Consider the following 20,971-nt stretch of genomic DNA (forward strand, 5'->3'; position numbering starts at 1 on the left):
CATATGTTAAGAAAGAAAACTGGCAACAGAGTATGGTATTTTGATCAAAGTTTTAATGATTCTAAAATGACTTCTCATAGCTGTACATTAAGACCGCAAGGAGATGAGATCACCTCTGTACATCATATTGTGTTCGCATAACACAATTCGAGCTGCAAGCTTCATGTAGCTCGGCCCTGAATACAAGATCTCTGAGGAACTGAAACGTGAAACCATGGTGTTGTCCGCAAGCCATGTTCAAGGCTTAACAAAAAAACAAAAAAAACAAAACTGTAATAAGACAGTAATTAAAGAAATATTTGCAACTGAAACGTACCATTCTGAGGTAAACAAATCCGGACAACAGACAGATATATATTTAGAATAATGTCTATAAAGTCAAAGAGACATAAAAGACACTGGAATGGACAGAGATGGGATAAACCACAGTGGAAAAAAAGGCTGACTCAACAGTCATACTGGCAGCAAGAACACAGTATTAGGTGCAATATGGCCTCAAGAAGAAAATAAGTGAAAAACGCAGAGGCTTGTAAAGCTGGCTTTGGTTTACTTGGGGGGGGGGTTGGTTTGGTAAATTGAGGTTAAAGTGGTTGGCTAACATTAGCAGTGTGTGACTTGACAATACTACACAGGAAAAACGTAGCGCTGCTGCAACAGGCTACAAATCATAGCAGCAAATGAAAGATCAATCGTCTTCAGTCTCAAAATATTGACCAAGTGATCATTAAGATAACTGAGCAAGTTCTCTCGATTCTTTAAAAAGGTCATTCTTAAGAAGGGACCTTTGCTGTCAAATCGCAAAGTGCATTTTATAAAGCTTATATTCCATCTCTTAACCACACGACACGTCTGCATGTCACTTGCTTTCTGACAAACTTGGGAGGTGAAGGTGAGCAGGAAAAAGTTCGATCGCAAAAAAAAAAAAAAAAAAAAGTTTTTTTTTTAAAAAAAGCTTTGGCTTTGTTGGTCATAAGCAAATTGGACCCTTTGACAACCTTCCAAGAAATAAAGGAAATATTATTCACTAGGAGCCTTGAACCATGATAGCATGACAACACCATTGCTTTCAATAAAGAAGACAAACACGACAAGAGTGCTGGTTTACACAAGTATTAAAAGTCCCATATTGTATCAACAGATGGAAGATATGGAAAAAAAAAACAAACAAAAAAAAAAACAGCCTTCAAGTCTTTAATACAGGGAAAAAATAAGAACACATGATCCAGAGAACATGCATGCTTTGAGTGAGAGAAGGATCAGGATGGAGCCAATCCAGCTAAGAACAGGAACACTTCATGGGACCACATACATTCCTCATGCCTACATCCATGTGGGAATTGTTTCGTTGTCTTTCTAAGCAATAAAATAAAGACCCCGAGAACACCTCGTCTCACACAAAGTGAAATCTTTAACAAACGTGAAAACAGGATCAAAAATAAATACATTCATCACTGACAATAGACCTTTGATTAAAAAATATATATATTGAACACTGTCAATAAGTGTTTGCACCAATGTGATTCAGAGGAGAGGCCAGTCAGATGGAAGCTGCTTTTTACTTCTTTTTTTTTTCCAGCAAATGGCTCAGAAAAACAAATAATCATTAGAAAATTAACAGCAGATTCAACAAGAGATAACAAAAGCCCCTCTCCAACCCCCATATTCCTCGCCAAAAAAAAATAATAAAAAATCCTACATGGTCATGTTTGTGTAGCTTCTATTCATACCAGTGTAGACATTTGAAAGCAGCAGAATAACAATAAAAACTTGTTTTTGACAATACATAAAGGGCACACATACCATCTCTCTTCCATACCACACTTTATATCCATTTCTGGATTGTGGGTGGTGGTGGTGGGGATTTCTTTGACTTTAGGACACCACTATAAAGAAGCTTGCTCAAACTGGCCTCTCCTCTCCTGAGGTCGGAGACTGTAAGTGTTTATGTAAACAGCAAGATATACACAAGAATCATTCCATCAGACAAGCCGTCAATCATTCGGTATGTGCTTTGGTTTAGAAAAGAGTCTGAAATTTTGGGTATGAGCTTTATCTTATTTGTTTATACACTTTATGCTTAATAGTTTAAGTTCTAAAACATTTTGAAACTTAAAAGTAAAACTTTCATGTACATCTCTGGATTTTAACTTTTTCATTCCTTTCCATTTTTTTTCCTTTTTTTTTCTCCGAAAGCGTCATTTGAAATGGGAACTCTTAAAATCTATTTTGTAGGAAACTAGTGTTTTTTTTTTTTCATCATTTAAAATACAGAAATTGACACAGTCTTACAAATGTAGTCGAAAGCTCCACATTTCCAAAATATGTAGAACCATCCCTGAAGTCTGAAGTAGAAACATTATTGTCACAGTTTGAAACTTTGCCATCCTTTTCATGCTGTTTCAGCTCTGAACACTTCAGTCGTGCAACACATCCCTGCTACGACACTGATGTACTGGTTAAATGCTGATATGTACACAAGAGATGTACATAGATGTTTTTTTTTTTCCTGGAATCCTGTGTGGTTTATGAAAGTGACAAGGAGGACACAGTAATGTCTCCCTGAGCAGATACGAGTACTTCAACACCAGGGTGGATGCCAAGCATGACCTGCTTAATTACCATAACTAAGTTTCTGTTTAAGGAAACCAACATTACCCTTAAGGAAGCAACCATTCAAATAATTAAGATTTTGGACCAAGAGTATGTCTGTAAAGGGCAGATATGAGCAAATGGACAGGGCTGCAGACTAACTAATGGCCTGAGAATTTGATGCTGCCCATAATCTCCTTAACTGCTTAATCCTTGGCAGAAAGAGGAAAAAACTTGTGTCAAAACAGTGTTTACAGTGTAATAACTTATGGAGTTACATGATATACAGGACCATGCAAACATTTTAAACCACCACTCATTTCTTCATATTAAATAAAATTTATTTATGTTGATTAAACAAATGGGAAAAAAATGTTTTACTGCAACAGGCTGCAAAGTGCCTAAAGATACATTTTAAAATTTGCTTGTTTATGTAACAACCTCAGCAGTAACCTCATTTCCCCTCCATCAGTTCCAACCCCTGTATACCAGTGTAAGTATGTATCCAATTTATAAACTTAAAGCACTTTTTGCAAGTTGCTCTGGATAAGAGCGTCTGCCAAATGCCTAAATGTAGATGTATAATAATTACCGGCCTGATCATCCATCATTATCTGCACCGGTTTCTCACTGGTTTATGCCTCAGTTACATTTTCTTAATGCTTAAGTGATTCATAGGTCACTGTGTGGCTTAACAAAAAAACATATCTCTAAAACTGGACAGGTACAGGGACTGGACTTAAAAGGGGACAAAAAAAAAATCCTTCAGAAAGCCTGGAGAACTATTCCTCATGACTACACCTTAAATACAAGAAAGCCTGGCTCTTTGGAATCAACATATGAAGAAATAGTGTGTGGCTAAAGACTTTTGCACAGCACTGTATATGGATTTAAGTCTCTGATAAGATGAATTCAGACAAAATTCCAGGAAAAAGGAAGGCAGTGTACATTGTTCTAAGGTATATGACAACAGCTGCATCTCATGATCATTAGTAAGCACTTGCACTGGGCTTTGGATTAAGAACCAGAACAAATAAAAACAAACAAAAGGAATGCCATTAAAATTTGCATTGACAAGGGTAAAAGTTACACATGGAATGTGATGCACTGGAACTGGCTGTAAAAAAAAAAAAATAATAATAATAATAATGCAAATAGAGGGTGTAAAAATTTCAGCAGTGAAATATGAATATCTCCTAGCAGAGATACTGTCTGAGCTGATAAGGTAACAGTGACTCCCAAGTCAGTAACCTAGGACGACGACTAGGGTTTTGGAATAACTCGTCTTTCTCAGAACTATGCAAAGGATTTATACAATACTCAACATCAGTTCCTGTATGAGCCACAAAAAAGCCCAAGAGCATTTCTTTTGACTGTAGAAACAATCCAGTGTATTGATTCCTCATTGAATGAACTTCTCCAAAATGGTGGTCATGTAACACAGGCATAACAACTCTACTCAGTTTGTCTTACTTCTTCCTTTTTTTTTTTGGTCTGAACTAAAATAAATTAGTCCTTCTAAAGTCCTTCAATAAAGTTCGTCTGAAGACAAAAGCAATGACAAACCAACTTGAGAAACTAATGTAAACTTCAAAATTGAAAAACTGCCAGCCCACCAATCAGCAGAAGTTTTACAAAAGTTGTTCATTGGTTTTGTGTACAATGTCCAGTATAAACTAACATCATTCATCTTTACTGAGATCTAAAAGTAAAAAAAAAAAAAAAAAGAAAAAAAATCTGTTTAATATTTTTTTTCTCCTGAAATGTTATTTTCTGTATTTAATCTAAAAACTTTGGTAGTGACATTCTACAGAAAAAAGTTTTGTTCATAAGCCATTATTTTCCTCAGTACTAGTTTTCTCTTTGGATTTCTTTAACATAAAACTTAAATACATGCATCCAACAAGCTAAGTTCTAGTTCTACTATGTTAAATATTAAAAAAAAAAAGAAAAAAGAAACACACAAACATCAAAACCTTTGTTGAGAGATGGGCAGGTTAGGACCATTCTGAAAACCTTACCAAACTTTATACAACCTTGTGGGGACCAGCTACATCCAGACCCCCACTTTTCTACCAATGAACGACTGTTCTTAAGAATTAAGAGGTAGCAATGTGACAAGACTACAAATAAAAGATTTTTAGTGAAGCAAAAACCTTAACAATCATAACTGAATAACAGTACCAACAAAATTGACATTCAAAATTCAATAAAACAAACCCAACCAAATCACCTGAATCGCCCCACCCCAAAGAAATATCAAAAGAACTTCCAGTTGAAACATTCACTGAAGCATAACAATAAGTTATCTAAAACAAGTACCATTACTTTTGGCTTTTTGTCTCAAGAGTAAACCCCTATATAGATATATATTATATGAGTAAACATTAGAGCTGAAAAGAACACCCAGAATCACTCTTCTATACCCCCCATTTGCCCATGTCAGGCACAGAAGGAGCCCACAAGGGTACATCGAATAATTCCCATTTTTCACACCACTTTTTGCAACTACTGAATGGACCATGATCAGGGACAGCAAAAAAGCTCCAGCATGTCAGTTTTATGTAACAATCAAAATCTAAACCGACGAAATGTGTGCTATTGTATGAACGCTTTTATGGACCCTGTCTCCTTCATGGCTAGAAATAGGCAATGGGCATATGTTACTAAAGCTTGTGAATGTGTTTGGTCAGATGCACAAAGCTTTTATAACACTATAAACATTTCTAAAGGCTCTTAGTCATATTTCAATCTTCCTTTAAAGTTAAAAAAAATAATAATAATAAAATAAAAAAAAGGGTTAGCAATTATTAGTTAATCAATTAGAGACAGTGTTTTACATTTTCTTAACTCCTGTCCCTTGCTTTTTGTGGACCGAAGAAAATTAAACTGTATACTTGGAGACAACAGCTAGTGAAACATATAATGAAACCAATGCATAGACTGGTCTAAAGCGATCCAGAGCGCCCAAAGAATTTCGAAACAGCATAATTGCTCAAGGCATACATTCGCAGCATTGAAGGAAGGGAAAAAATAAAATAATTAAAAGAAAAAGCCATCATATCATACCAATAAAAAAAAAAAAATCTCTTTTAACTGTTGGGGCATTAATATATAGAAATACTACTCCTGTCACTCAAACAGAGAGCGACCGCACCGTCAGATCACCCACTCATAGCCATCATCTTTACAGAATACAGGTGTGCACTGTAACGAAATCTTTTTGCGCTCAAGGTATTCCATTCAAAATGTCTTTGGCTTATGATGGGGAGGTATGCATTCGAAGGTGGCTGATGAGGTTACGCTGTTGGGTGAACTTGCCCCCACAAAGCTGACATTCATAGGGCTTTTCCCCAGAGTGTACCCGCATGTGCTCTGTGAGTCGGTACTGGCGGGTGAATCGCATGCCACACTCCTCACAGGCAAACGGTTTTAGACCAAGGTGGCTGCGCATGTGTCGCGTCATGGTGCCGCGCTGCGTGAACATCTTCCCGCAGATGTTGCAGGGAAAAGGCCGCGTAAGCCAGTGCGTCTTCTCGTGCTGCCGCAGCGTTGCAGGATCTTTGTAGCTTTTATTGCACACTGTACAGCAAAAGCGTCGCGCTTCTATGCCGTGCACTTGGACCGTCTGAGATGACAAGTCCTCAGCTTCAGCCTCATCTTCCTTTGGATAGGTATCGTCCTCCTCCTCTTTGATGTAAAGCTCTTCTTCAGTATGGGTCTCCACATGGGCGTTTAGCTCCTCCGAGCTAGGGAAACCTTTACCACAGGGAATACACACATAAAGGTTGTCACCAAGGGCAGGCTCAAAGCCTTCCTGCCGATAGACATAGTTGGCACTATTGCGTCCACCTTCATTCTCACTGTGGCCACTCTCTTCACTCTGCTCCTGGCCATTCTCCATTCCTTCTTCCTCATCCTTACACTGGTAGGACAGATCCGAGTTGACGTTTCCTCCACCTGTGAGCCTTTCTCCAGCCACATTCAGCCTCTTGGCAACTCCGTTGGGCAAAGTGGACCTTTCCATATCTTCACCTTTGTGACCCTCACCCTTGGCTTGTCGCCTGGACCTTGATATCTGGCGGGTGCTTTTTCGTTGCTCAGCGTCTGGAAAATGCTGGTTCTCGTCACATTCCTCTGCTTCACCAGTTTCCATAGGCTCTCCAGTAGTTAGGCTCTGTGGGTTAGTAGGGAGATCATCGAATGAGGCACTGTTGGCTGTGGATTCTGAGGCAGACTGAGGTGATTCTTGTGGGATACTGCTTGGACTTACTTCTTCAGTGACCGTGCTTCCTGAAGGGCTTTTCTTAGAGAGGTCCAGGCCAAGCTCCAAAAGTCCACCACTGCTTGTAATGGGGCCATTGCTCCCATTCTTACTAGTAGAGGGACTAAGAGAGTTGGCTGGGTTTGCACACTGAGCATTCCTGACAAAAATCTCATCCTCTGACAACTCATCTTTAAGGAGCTCATCATGTCTCTTTATTTTTTCACTGTCTTTAAACCCTGAAATTTGGTTTGGTGTGATGGGTGTGGAGGACAGCCTTTGGTTCCTAGAAGTTCTTCCATTGGTAGGAGTTGTGGGTTTGTTGTGGAGAGATCTGCCATTGCGTTTAAGCTTTTTTCTGCAGAGAGCAGCTAGGTCATGGAGTTGGAGGTAGCTTGCTGCCGTTAGGAGGGCATTAAAATTGTGGTCACTGACCTGATCTGAGGACAAAAGCTTGCCGGTGTAAATAAAGTCCAGTACTTGCCGAAAAATTGACGGATTGACCATATCTGTGTCGAGGTTAATTAAGTTGTCATGAAGGATGAGGGACTTAAAGTAGATACTACTGGCTGCCAAAATGTTCTTGTGTGCCCGAAAGAGGGCATTTTCTACAACTATAATCACATCACACAGATAACCTTTGGCTCTTTGTTGGTTCAGCTGCAGCAGCAATTGTTTGGCATGATTTGGCAGTTCCATTTCCAGCTTTTTTCCTGCACCTAGAAACCTGTAAAGATACATAAGAAGATCAAAAACAAGAATGAAACAAAGAAAACACTCAAAATGCTATTCAATGTACAGTAATTTTCTGACAATATATATTGTGGCCTAAACTAAATCCAATGTGGGAAAAATGACTATTTCACAACCATTACAGACTTTCAAGCAGAAACCTGTGCTACACAAAACACTATAGGTGTAGACAATCCAAGCACAAAGCAGGTAAGGCGGTGCAGCCAATAGTAACATTTTTCTCGTCTTAGCCTTCTTAACGTTCCTGCCACCACTCATTAATGCCAGCCTCCAGGGTCAGTCTCTTTGTTGAAAGATGGGGGTTGGGGAAAGGAGACCAGTGGATGTTTCTGGCTGGCTTGCATGAAGGACAACATGAAACTTGAGCCAGAGGAGATACTTAGGGTGTGGTGGGAACAGGTAAGCCAACAGTCCCTCCATTGGATAAGCAGGCCCTGACTTGTAACAGAATCTTTGCAATTTCCAAGATAAAGGTTAAGTCATTTAGCAACAAGTGCTGGTATTGGTTGTGGAATCTATAGGATATCACAATACTTGATCAATACAAAAGAATAATGGTCATCAGTAATCAAACTGCAACCACAAGTGTATTAATAAAGCCATTTATATCTACAATTAGAGATCTTACAGTGGTTATAATCTAAGTGGATACACTATAATACTTTTCACCTAGAACTTAATGAATTAAGCCAAAGTAATATAGGATACGTAGTGTATAAATTATAAACAAAAAGTTATTGTACAGTGGGAGCCATTACATTTAAACTGTTTTGTAAATAAGAATATACATAGGCTTCACAGACACCTTAACTATTTATGATCTATTTGACAAACGTCAACCATAAGCTTTTCTTTCACAGTAGGGAACACCAAAAATTCAATCAGAAAGTCCAGACTTTTGCTTTATAATCGATTTTTTGTAGCCAGCAGAGGCGGTCACTGAAAAGCTGTGGAGAAGTATATTCATGGGTAAAAGAAGGTACAAGAATAACAAGTACATCCTTGTTATGGTTAGGCAACTGACCTTATTTAAGTAGATCATGTGAACCGAGCCCTTCCTTTTAACAATATCTTTACTTAACACTGGTTTCTGGAAATCGGAATTATCTGAATTTACTTCCAAAAAACCACCACACACTGTAGAGTTAGCCTTCTACTTCATTTAACACACCTGATTCAACGCATCAGCTCCTTATCTAGGACTTCATGGATTCAGTCCTTTGGGTTAGAAGAGGGTACATATAATTCACAATCAGCCTTTGGGCATCCAGTACTGCAGTCTGACACACCCGGTATCTCAGATGTCAGCCAACGCGACTTTTCCATATGGCAGAATAACTTGGGAATCTTCCCAAAAAAAACATGTTGACTTATTGCCGACATATTGACTTAACACACCACTTTGACTAGATCACAGTGGATTACTGCACATTATTTTGCAGTGGAAAAAAAAACAAACAACAACTTTGTTTAACAGCTTATGTGTGTGTGTGTGTGTGTTTGTGTGTGTGTGGGGGGGGGGGGTCTTTTGCAATTAGTCTTCCTCCAACTTTAAAGCCAATCCTAATTCTACTCAGAGTAAGACAATCACTCAAAAGATTCAGTTTTTAGACCAGAAGTATAAAAGCACACTTTAAGAATTACCAAAGTGACAAAAAAATATCTCGGGTCTGCCTGATGACTAGCAGGAAAATAACCCAACAGTAACGGTAATGAGAGGAAAGAATTTATCTGAATTGCATACACGGGTTGATAAGGTGCTGCTGACCCTCTTTATTGCTCTGTAGACATTCCTGTCCATGAACAGACCTGCACCGGCACCAAGATGAAACAACTGGCCTAATCAACAAGATTGCTACCAAGAGAAAAAGCCAAAGTGCAGAGGAACAGATCAGCCATACAGTGGGTAACCTTGTCTGGCAACAAACATGATTAGCCTTGAAAAAAAAATTTATAATAAATTCATCGGATTCCACAAACCATTAAAAACTTAATGTCTTTTTCCATTTGTGCAGATCCTATAAAAAGGCGATATAGAACTTAAATACCTAAAAACAGAGCGATACAGCTACATACAAGGTGTGAAAAGGTAAATAACATTAGAACAGAGCATTTATTTCCTCACAGTTATTTAAACATTTCCTGATTGAAACACTGTTTTTTAGAAGCATTCTGTAAGAATTTATCTTTTCCACAGATTGATAAGCTGCTCCTGACTCTTTTTACTGCTCTGTAGACATTCCTATCCATGAACAGACCTGCACCAGGACAGAGATGAAACAACTGGTCTAATCAGAGAGATTGCTTTTAGGAGAAAAAAAAAAGTGCAACAACAAAAAGAAGCGAAGTAGTAGACAAAATCTAATGTGGGTTGTGATTTGCCACATAAACCATTTCATCCAAAGCCGCAAACTCCCTGTGGTCTGTTTTTATTGTGCTCAATAGAAACAGACCTATGCATAGACTAAAAAGGTTTTAAAACATTGGGCTGGCTAGAAATACAGTTTATAGGTTTAAATATAAAGTAAATGGGCATTTTTCTCAAAAATTACTAATATTAAAAATGTAGCCTTTCACCTGTGCGTGTGTTTGTGTGTGTGAGAGAGAGAATAAGTTTCCTTCCCTTGACTCAAACTGCTACCTTAGCTTAAAAGCCCCTGTCTTATTTATGATTTCAGAAATATCAGAGAGAGAAGAAAAAAAAAGAAAGAAAGAAAAAAAAAACCACACGCATTTAAAAAGACAGCAGTCTTTACTCATTCCATAAACACTAATTTAATCAAAATGCCGGTTAGAACCAGGAGCATGTTATCTCAAGAATGCAAGACATCCTCGTTTCACTGCCCAAACCCATTTTCATTTCCTATCAGAGACAAACCTTGTTTCTGTCAAACCTAACCATGAAGGTTCAGCAAATTCCGCTCAGGTATACAAAAAGCAGCCTACAAAAGGCTCTTGAGGTTGTCACAAACACAGTTTTCAGGTGCGAGTCTGAATGATGACTTTGATGATAGCCTCAACTAGGACTCAGGACAAAAGATTGAAGTCGACTAATTAGAAAGGAAAAAAAAAAAAAGATTAGATCTGATGAAAATTTAAGGTTGTGTTCATCTTGTGCTCAGAGTGTTACAGACAGTCGTTTTAAATTGTGTGCAAGGGTTTAGCAAGAAATTGTTAAAACGCGCCAAATGGGTCAAAGATTCTTTCTCCACTTGGCTGCGGTTAGAATTACTAAAATAATGACTAAAAATGAAACAGTGAGATATTGCGCAGGTTGCGTGAGGCGTGTTAGGGATCTGAAACAGCAAATTACCAAAAACATAACACGTAAATGGAATAGCTTTTAACCAATCAGCTTTTCAACAAAAAACTGTTGAAATGTTACAACATACAAACATGCCAAGCATGCTGGGCAAGATTTCAAACATATGGCACTGCCTTTAAGCAACACAGTTCCTGCTTTTCAAGAACATGTTGTGTTATACATAAAAAAAAAAACTAAACATTTCCAGAAAAATGTACATCATCCGAATTTCTATAAGCGTTGAAATGAAATTTATCGTGCAAATTTTTACTCAATGACACAAACACAATGTGTGCACCTCCTGGGCAGGAAAAACCTTATACATTAATGTGAGTGCATGGGTGGGAGAAAAAGCCCTTGGGATTGCTCTCATTCAGGGAAACTGTCATGCACACTTCTACCTTCTGTGCAGAAAAGACCATTGTAAAACAACACCCCCTCCCCCCGAAGTCGTTAAAATAGACGAGATGAAAGGTTCACTTAAGAAATCCAATCACGTTTAGTACGAAAAAAGGAGAGAGAACCAGGAGAATAAAGTTGCCGTAAACGCCAGAGCTCGTCGCTTAGCATAACCTCCTGATCACAACGGCTTGGCTAATCGGAACAGAGAAAACGCAAACGTCGGGTTTTCTTCCAGTATATCGAAATATGCCATTTCACATATTGGTAGGATTTTCTTTTATTATTATTTTTTAGTTAAACTGTTAAACAGAAACAGAGGGCTGCTGCGCGTGCACAATCCCAAACTATACAGACATATGTAGTAGTACACGCAAAACGCACGCGCAGCTTTCCCTTTACTGCAAAACAAGCTTTTATCTAGGACTCTCACTCTCTCTCTCTCTCTCTCACACACACACACACACACACACACACGGGATTAAAAAAAAAAAAATCCGTAAAACCACAACTCGCCATTTGTCACACAGACCAGAAACATACTGACATTATAAAACTGCTTCAAACTGAGCGACTTATCACATTATTATTATTATTATTATTAGTAGTAGTAGTAGTACTACAGTTGATGAAGAAAGCAATTTTTACCTAAAAGCAAATAAATCCAGTGAATAAAGGACATTGCCACTAGCTTGCCAAGCTTGTCCTGGTGTAAAGCACTAAACAAGAGAAGCCCCTGTGGGCGCGCGCACACACACACACACAGAGAGTCTCTCTCTCTCTCTCTCTCTCTCGCGTGCGCACACACACACACCGTGCTATAGTTTCAGCAATATTATTTTATTTTAAAACCCGCATTCCTGAGGGGAAAAAAACCGCATCCGTGTTGTTGTGCCCTGCCGCCGAAATGAGAGAAAGAGGTAGAAGAGTTTACCTGAATACAGCGACCGAAGCTCTTCACACAGCCATCCTGCTCTCTCATCTCACAGCTCTGCGAGCGCCATCTTGCAGGCTTGTGACGTGAAGAATCCTCACCCCTGACCCAAATTTGAATAAAAGCCAGGAAAAGAGGGGGTGAGAAAGGCAGAGGGGGAGAAAAGAGGGAGCCACCAATTCGCTTCAGTGCCCGAGGCGTTTGCTTATATTCAGTTATTTGTTGTATGATTCATTCACACTCACCCTCACCAGGCGCTACTGCCCACCATACATACATACATACATACATACATATCACTCATCTTCTATACTGCTTTATCCTGTATTCAGGGTCGCGGGGACCTGGAGCCTATCCCAGGAGGCGTAAGGCACGAGGCAGGGTACACCCTGGACAGGGTGCCAATCCGTCGCAGGGCACACACACACACACGTAGCAATTTGGGATACTCTCACTTTGTACATCCTATAGCATAGTGGCCTATAAAACAATAAAACCATTACTATGTACATATCATTAAAACCACAATCCCACAAATCCCCATGTGCCACCCTTGGTGCCGCAGGGTCTTTGGGGTGTGCTGGGATGTTTGACGTTGGTAGGGCGATCCTTTGGGTGCTTTGGGTTGTGCGGTGGGCCCTTCATGATATGGACTTGTTTGTCGGGTGCATCCCATGGGTGCTCAATCCAATTAGGATATGGAGAATTTTGTGGCCAGGTCTGTGGCCTTGGGCTCATTGTCTGCTGGGCCACACACAACATTTTACATTTTGCAAACAATAAACCATAATAAGGTCTGCTTGGTTCTGTATATATAAAATAAATGAAGAAAGAGTAGCGACAGAAATATTTTCAGAAGAACTGTGGAACAACCTCCAAGCTGCTCCATAATACTTGCCAGCTAATTTTCTTAAAAAACAAAATGCACAAACTGCGCCTCATTCTACTCACTTGACACACTCACAAATAACTTTATTACTATTTAATGCTCCTCATGTGATTTTTTTAAATGTATAAACTGTTGTTGTTAATTGGTGTTTTTTTTTGAAGGCACCTTTGCTTTATAACAAACAACTTTTATAATTTTCACACAGAGATGCTGTGTAATATGGCATAAAGCATTCAACCAGTAGGCAGAAGATTGAAACATAAAGATAAATGTTCCATATTAATGTTCAATGAGGGGTTAAAAAATTCATCATGATATATGAATCTACACATGTCATTGTTGATATTGTTTTACTTTGGTGCTTGGTAATTTATTGTATTTATGAGTATGAATAAGATGATAATGTAAACCCTATGGTTTTGATATTGTTTGGTAAAACATAACAGTTATGATCTTTCACGATCAAATCAATGGAATGTTTTTAAAGAATTACCTGCATTCATCCAGTACAGTTCCAGTAGAATCTGTGCCAAAGTTTATTTTAATATTTACTCTATCACTCCTCAAGTGTATGAAAAATAAGAGAGAAAGAGAAAGAGTGAGAGATTTACATGGCTCTTGATGGTGTCAGCTTAACAATTAGTTTTTTCTGTCCTGGAGTGCACAGTGTAATGCATACAGTAATTTAGGGGTTTCCCAGTGTTTTAACACACTTGATCCAACTTCTTAGGTAATTATCATGCACTTCATAAGCAGAATCATGTTTGTGCCAGTGCAGGTTTTCAGCAGAACTGAAAGTATTTCAAGGATATCAGTGTTCGCCCTCCCACCTTGTTGTTCTAATAATCCTAGGACTTTAACTGTGTTGAGACAGGACGTCATGCTGTGTACTCCTGTGCCACCCAGAGGACATTGAGAGACATTAGCATTTATTTTCCTTATTCCATCTCTCTCTCTCTCTCTCTCTCTCTCTCTCTTTACCTGTCTATATAATAATAATAATATTAATAATAATAATAATAATAGTAATAAGGTACATTTAAATGGTTTTACCGAATCTAGAACTAATTATTGTAACACTCATATTTCACTGACATATATTACAATATTACAAAACTTACAATAAACACAATTTTTTAAATAAAAATAAACCATATACTGTATATAAACCTGTTACTCTTACAGCAGCTATAAAACAATAATTCCCTCACTTGCTTCTACCTTTTACATTCAAAAAGAAAAAGAGATTTAAACTTTCACTGGAATTTAACTGGTCTAATTTAAATCTCAGTTTAAATAGTATAAGCATGAATTTAATTACAATTTTTAAAATTTTTATGGCTCAAATAAATAGACAAATAATACTGCATGCATTTAAATGACGAGCCTAATATTGGAAAACCTCATAAAATGTACTAAGAAAGTACATGAAATTTATTTTACAGTTAACTCTTGCTATAGAACATTGAACAAATGTATTAATGCACACCTTTGTTTTGCCATGCAGCTAACACTATTGTCAGAAACTGCCAGAACTGCTAACAGTGCATTACTCAACAACTTTAATCCATATATATAGACTTCAGCAAGGACTAAAAAGTGAAGAATGAAGAGTTTGTTCAGGTAAGTTTAAAAGCTTGGTGTTTATTTATTTTTTGTACAATCTTCTTAAATATGAACAAACGTCATATAATTCTATTTACCACCCCCTGCTGGACAAAATCTTTACTGCCTCGTGATGGGTATATGTACAGTACAGTATATGGTGCCTTGCTAAAAGTATTCATACCTCTTAAACCTTTCCACATTTTCTCACGATACAACCACAAATGTAAATGTTTTTTATTTACATTTTATGTGAAAGACCAACACAAAGTGGCACATAATTGTGAAGTCGAAAGAAAACGGTTTTCTTTCTTTCTTTCTTTCCTTCTTTTCTTTTCTTTTTTTTTTTTTTTTTTACAAATAAATATCTGAAAAGTGTAGTGTGCATTCGTATTCAGCACACCCTGAGTTAAGTCTTTGTAGAACCACCTTTTGCTACAGCTAAATTTTTTTGGGGGAGTTTGTCTCTATAGGCTTTGCACATCTAGACTCTATAGGCTTTGCCCTTTCTTCTTTCCAAAATAGCTCAAGCTCAGTCAGATGAACAGCAATTTTCAAGTCTTGCCACAGATTCTTAATTGGATTTAGGTCTGGACTCTAACTGGGCAATTGTAACACATAAATATGCTTTGATCTGGCCATGGTATCCAGGTTAATGTCAGCATACCACCGAGAAGGACGAACCACATCCAACAGGAGTACTGTGGACACAAGAGGAAGCTGTCTGAAAAGGATGTCTGGGTGCTAAACCGGGTTGTATCCAAAAAACTGCAGAATTAAATGTGCATCTCAACTCTTCTGTTGCCACCTAAACTGTTTGTCGGGAGCTTCACAGGGTCAATGTACATGGCCGGGTTCCAATAGCCAAACCTTTGGTCACTTTTGCCAATGCCAAACATCGATTTCAATGGTGCCAGCAGCAAAAATCTTGGGCTGTGGACAATGTGAAACATGTATTGTTCTATGATGAGTCCACCTTCACCTTCACTCCACATCCGGTAGAGTTATGGTGTGAAGAAGCCCCAAAGAAGCGTACCACCCAGACTGTTGCTTGCCCAGAGTAAAGCATGGGGGTGGATCAGTTATGTTTTGGGCTGCAATATCATGGCATACCCTAAGCCCCATACTTGTGCAAGGACTACTAAACCATTCTGGAGGACCATGTGCACCCGATGGTTCAGACATTGTATCCTGAAGGTGGTGCCGTGTATCAGGATGATGATAATGAACCAATACACACAGCAAGACTGGTGACAGAGTGGTTTAATGAACATGAAAGTGAAGTTGAACATCTCCCATGGCCCGCACAGTCCTGGCCACTATTCTGCAAAAAGAATGGCTCAAAGTCCCTCTGGCCACTGTGCAGGACTTGTATATGTCATTTCCAAGACGATATGATGCAGTATTGGCCACAAAAAGGATGCCATACTAATGAATTATTGTGGTCTAAAACCAGGCATTTCATTGCCCAACCCCTGTATAAACATTTTTCACTCAATCATTACTCACTATATCGCTTTATCCTGTATACCCAGGAAACTTAGGGTAGAGGAGGTGTTCACCACTTGGATTTAAATACCAAATAGTTAAGAGCCTTTCATTGAATAATTACTGCAATGATTAATCTAGTTCTGTTGGCAACTAGTTCTTTACCCCGAAACTGATTCCGTGGGCAGCTTCTTACTTCTTAAACAACCATGTCATAAGTCATATCCTGTAGTCGTTCCATGCTCTTTAAAAAGAGTATTGGCCTGCATCAAGAAAAGAAAACAACTAAGGAGATTGATGAAATTAATAAAATTTGGTTAAGAACTGAAAAACGCATTACTAAAACCTGGAAGGATAGTGGTAAACCATCATCTTCGAGGAAGAAATGTGGTCAGAATAACATCCGGAATGAGCATGATGGGAGATCACTTAAACACTGACATCAAATCATAAAAAACAACAGTAACAGTAATTCATGAAAGTAATCAAATGTAATAAAAATAAAAGTAATCAGAAGTGGGGTGGTGCAAGGCAAACCCTTTTGTTCTTTGTAATGAACTACACGTTGTGTTTTTACTTTTTTAAATACACTTCCTGTGAGACGATCTACTTTTATCATTCACATTAGAGCTAATATAAGCTGTTGTTTCCTTAACAGTCATTTCTACCACTCGGCTTTCTGTAAGTTAACAAGATAAGACATATTCAGTTTGTCATGTTACAGAGATATCAGAAAGCGCACACAATTTTTTTCATGTAGAATATTCTTTGAAGCAAAACATACTAACTAAAGCTTTTAAATGGGAGAGTTTGTCTATAAATCTTACATAAATGTCTCCTTACAGAATGCTTTCTTGTATCAAATATTGTGCAAGATTTCTTTGCTGGTATTTTAAATGGCCATTTTCTTTTAGAGCAACACTTTATTTTGAAGGAGGGAATTTAAATGATGACTCTTCACAGAACTATTTTGATGACTCACAGTGACATTTAATTATACTGTATAGGTTTTTTTTTTTTTTTTTAACTAAAATCAGGGACCATCATTTTACACACAAAAATGTATATAAATATAGTTAGAGTAACAGTAAAAGATAGACATCCATTTTAATTTCTTAACAGTTTACAGCTCTGTAACTTTACATTGTTTGTTCACATTTGAATTTCTGATGACACACTGTATGTGCTAAGGGGGGTTTCCAGAAGAATAGTTATATCTGTCGCGGTGCACTCTGGGTAGTTAGTCAGCAAATCCAAGATGGCGGCAAGCAGGAGGCTGCATAAGGTAAATACCCTGAGTAATCCCTAATTATTGTTGTTAAATAAGATTTACTCCACTTTCCGCCTAGTCGCTTTTATGTCGTGCTTATAAGAAGCCGGTGTAAATTCAAAGTGGAATATTCCTGTAACTTCTGTCTTATGTCTAAGAAATATGATGATGGAGAAGCTAAAAAGCTAGCCGGTTTCATCGCATTTAACGTTAGCCGACAGCCTGGCTATGTAGTTAGCCTGTTAGCCCGCTTGCTAGTGAAAAAGCGAATGAACATGTTCGCTTGCCAAGGCCGCCGGCAAAAAGAACCGAATGTACTTTTCGCTAAAGTGTCTTATATTTCTCGCAAGCGACGTGTTTTTAATTTGAGTTGAAAAAGGTTAATAATAGGATTATCTGTCTGGTGTCACCGGTCTGAAAAGGTTTTGAGGAAACTGTTGGGTTAAAAGAGATCAAGTTAGCTAGCCGAGGACTCGGATGGCCTAAGAGCAAATTAGCTAGCTGTGTGATTGCTGATGGGTTTTCAATTTAGTCGTGTAACTGCTGGATAAAATCGTAACCAGTTAGTTAACATTATAATTATTGAACTTTAGTTGGCATAGGCGACTGGTTTTCTCCTAATTTCAGTGTCTTTATACCTTTCAGTAACACGGATTTATAATAGCAAAAGTGTTAGTTGGACAGAAGCAGGAAGTCACCGAGGTGTCGAATGGGTGTAGCTTTTACTTTAAGCACTTACATTTTACAGTATGCGATACGCTTGTCCCTGAAAATCTCGAGACTTGTTTTCTATTATTCTTAATTTTATTAACGTGAGATCACTCCCTAATTTATTCCCACATTTGATAATTTGTAGTAGATTGTAATCTAAGCATTATGACGAAGCTGGTGATTCACACAGCAATTAAGTTCGCCTGAAGTATCCTGTTCTCATGAGCTGCAGTTTTAAGATGGAAATGAAAATATAGCTGTATGAAGTTGTTTATCTCATCACCACCCATTAAATTAACTCTTTTTATTAGTCTTATGTTTGCATTGTTACAGTATAATCTAATTTGTGATGTAAAGCTCAGAGCCTAGTTTCAGGTGTTCGAACTAACCACTCTTGTCAAAAACATTTCCCGGATTTGTGCAATTTGTTTCATAGGAACTCGATGAAATCCGCAAGTCTGGAATGAAAAATTTCCGCAACATCCAAGTTGACGAGTCAAACATTTTGACTTGGCAAGGGCTTATTGTTCCTGTAAGTATGATTATAGTGGTATTTCATTGAATATGTATGGAAAATATTATTTTGTACATCACAATACATTTTATTTTCACTCAGATTTTAATGTATGTATTTGAATAAATTTATTTTATAACACTTAAAAGCAGAAAGAAATCTGCAGTAAACAGGCAATGTGTTAAGTTATGCGATGCTGCAATTCAGTAATGCCAGAAGTTTGTTGAAGAAAATTGTTTGGGTTTGAATATATTATGAATTGGAAATGCTCTGAACAGCAGAAATACTAATTCAAACTAGTTTTAAGACTTTGGCCTTGCTCACAGAGGGCAAGGTGAACTTGTGGGTGGGTCTTGCAGTGTTATTTAAATAATGCTTTTGTTATAGTGGCCTGCATTTAAATCCACCCCAAGGGCAAAAAAACCACCTAAAAATGCCTGTAATCCAACTGAGTCTGATATTTACACTATGCTGTCTAGATGGAGGTGTTTCCAAGGCGTGGTATGAATTGTACGCACTTGTTTTGTGCGGTGACCATGATTCGGTCATGCATTGAGTTAATTGAGCATTAACATGTTTGTCAATGTTAGGTGGTGCATTAAAAAATGGATTATAAAGTGTTTTCGCTCACACACAGATTAGTTAGAAATAATTAAAATGGATGTTTGTTTATTTCAGGACAACCCTCCGTACGATAAGGGTGCATTCAGGATTGAAATCATCTTCCCTGCTGAGTATCCCTTTAAGCCACCCAAGATCACCTTCAAAACAAAGATTTACCACCCAAACATAGATGAGAAAGGTCAGGTGTGCTTGCCAGTCATAAGTGCTGAAAACTGGAAACCTGCAACCAAAACCGATCAAGGTAAAGGCTCTGCATAGGAAGAAGCAACGTAGGCTTGAGTAATTAATATAAATGTAAATAATCTGCCGTTCTATTTAGGTCTCTGTTGTCTTTCGTATCCAACAAAATTTTCTTCTGTTTTTCTCTCCCACAAATTAGTAATTCAGTCTCTCATCGCCCTTGTCAATGACCCTCAGCCAGAGCACCCACTGAGGGCCGATCTAGCAGAGGAATACTCAAAAGACCGTAAAAAATTCTTTAAGAATGCAGAAGAGTTTACAAAGAAACATGGTGAAAAGCGGCCGGTGGACTAATAAGATGAGTGTGACTCCCACTCCTCTCCTTTGCCCACCTCTCCAGATCTTTAAACCTCTGCCTCTACCCGTCACCCTCCCACCCAAGCTCCCAGCATCCACTCCGAACTTGGAGCAGAGCATCCCAAAAGCATTTCGACCTCGCTACAGGACTTTTATGACTCAGTTCTACATGCCCTCTGGGTGCCAACTGGATGGCTGGTTTTTCTATAGTGTATAAAGCAAATGAGATCCAAATACATGTGTAAATGGAAACTTGGACAAAATGGCAAGTTTTGGGTAAGGAGGGTGGGGGTAAATGCTGTTCCTTTTAATTTGTTCTTAATTTGCACAGAGCTGTGTACTGGTCATAAAACCTGCTGTGCAATGAACCGTGACTGTTTTTTTTCTTTTCCCAGAGCAGATTACTACAGTGAATTTCATTCTGTTATGTCTTTTCGGTCTTTCTCCTCCACAAAATTGTCTTTGTTCGGGCTAAAAACCATGGTAGGCGACACTTAACGTATCAAAATTATAAAGGTGTGTGTGGCATACATTTCTTTTATATTTCTTTTTATTCTTTTGTTTTTGCTTAGGTTGCACTGTGTTCTGTGGAACGAAGTGTTATGTTCTTCATAACCTCTGTAATTCATCCAATATTCAAAACTTCAGCTTATTCACTGTTCCCGTATAATGTTTATGATGTTATAAAAAAGGGAAAAAAAACACAATTCGTGTCTGATTTTAAGAATGCTTTTACAGCTTCTTTTAATAGATTATGGTTTAATAGATGTCATTTTATTCTGAAAGAAACTTTCAAAATTACTTATTATACCATAGTGCCAAATTAACACACAACTGGGACCAGAATAATTTGTTTTAGTTAATTATTTGCAAGAGGTGTTTCAATTTAGCAGGATATGTTAAGTCTTGATATATTTTTATCACCAAGTGGAACTAATTTATGTACACATGGTGAATGACAACACAATAAACCCAACCCATCTTCTGATGTAGTCAAAATAAGAAGGTGGATCATATTTTCTGAATTATAAAGACCTTCTCCATCTTTTTCAGATAACTTATACTTATGTAGTGTCAAGTATTTGAATGA

The 20,971-nt window shown here is 37.9% G+C and overlaps 2 protein-coding genes across 3 annotated transcripts; one reads left to right on the top strand and one right to left on the bottom strand.

The window, feature by feature from the left end:
- Positions 1-4,341: 4,341 nt before the first annotated feature.
- On the bottom strand, positions 4,342-12,303 carry hic2 (hypermethylated in cancer 2). Of its 2 annotated transcripts, XM_053475872.1 has the most exons (3): positions 12,244-12,291; positions 11,495-11,504; positions 4,342-7,572 (listed from the first exon to the last, which is right to left on the bottom strand). In XM_053475872.1, exons 1-3 carry the CDS (start codon positions 12,289-12,291, stop codon positions 5,849-5,851), a joined length of 1,782 nt encoding a protein of 593 aa, XP_053331847.1. In that variant the 3' UTR covers positions 4,342-5,848. The 2 variants fall into 2 exon arrangements, with proteins under 2 accessions (XP_053331847.1, XP_053331846.1); XM_053475871.1 differs by lacking the exon at positions 11,495-11,504 and having other exon boundaries at positions 4,342-7,580; positions 12,244-12,303.
- A 5,129-nt stretch (positions 12,304-17,432) lies between these two features.
- On the top strand, positions 17,433-20,898 carry ube2l3a (ubiquitin-conjugating enzyme E2L 3a). Its single transcript, XM_053515517.1, has 4 exons — positions 17,433-17,510; positions 18,643-18,738; positions 19,399-19,585; positions 19,724-20,898. Exons 1-4 carry the CDS (start codon positions 17,484-17,486, stop codon positions 19,876-19,878), a joined length of 465 nt encoding a protein of 154 aa, XP_053371492.1. The 5' UTR covers positions 17,433-17,483; the 3' UTR covers positions 19,879-20,898.
- Positions 20,899-20,971: the final 73 nt, after the last annotated feature.

Source organism: Clarias gariepinus, chromosome 17 (assembly GCF_024256425.1).
Source record: "Clarias gariepinus isolate MV-2021 ecotype Netherlands chromosome 17, CGAR_prim_01v2, whole genome shotgun sequence".
NCBI lineage: Eukaryota > Metazoa > Chordata > Actinopteri > Siluriformes > Clariidae > Clarias > Clarias gariepinus.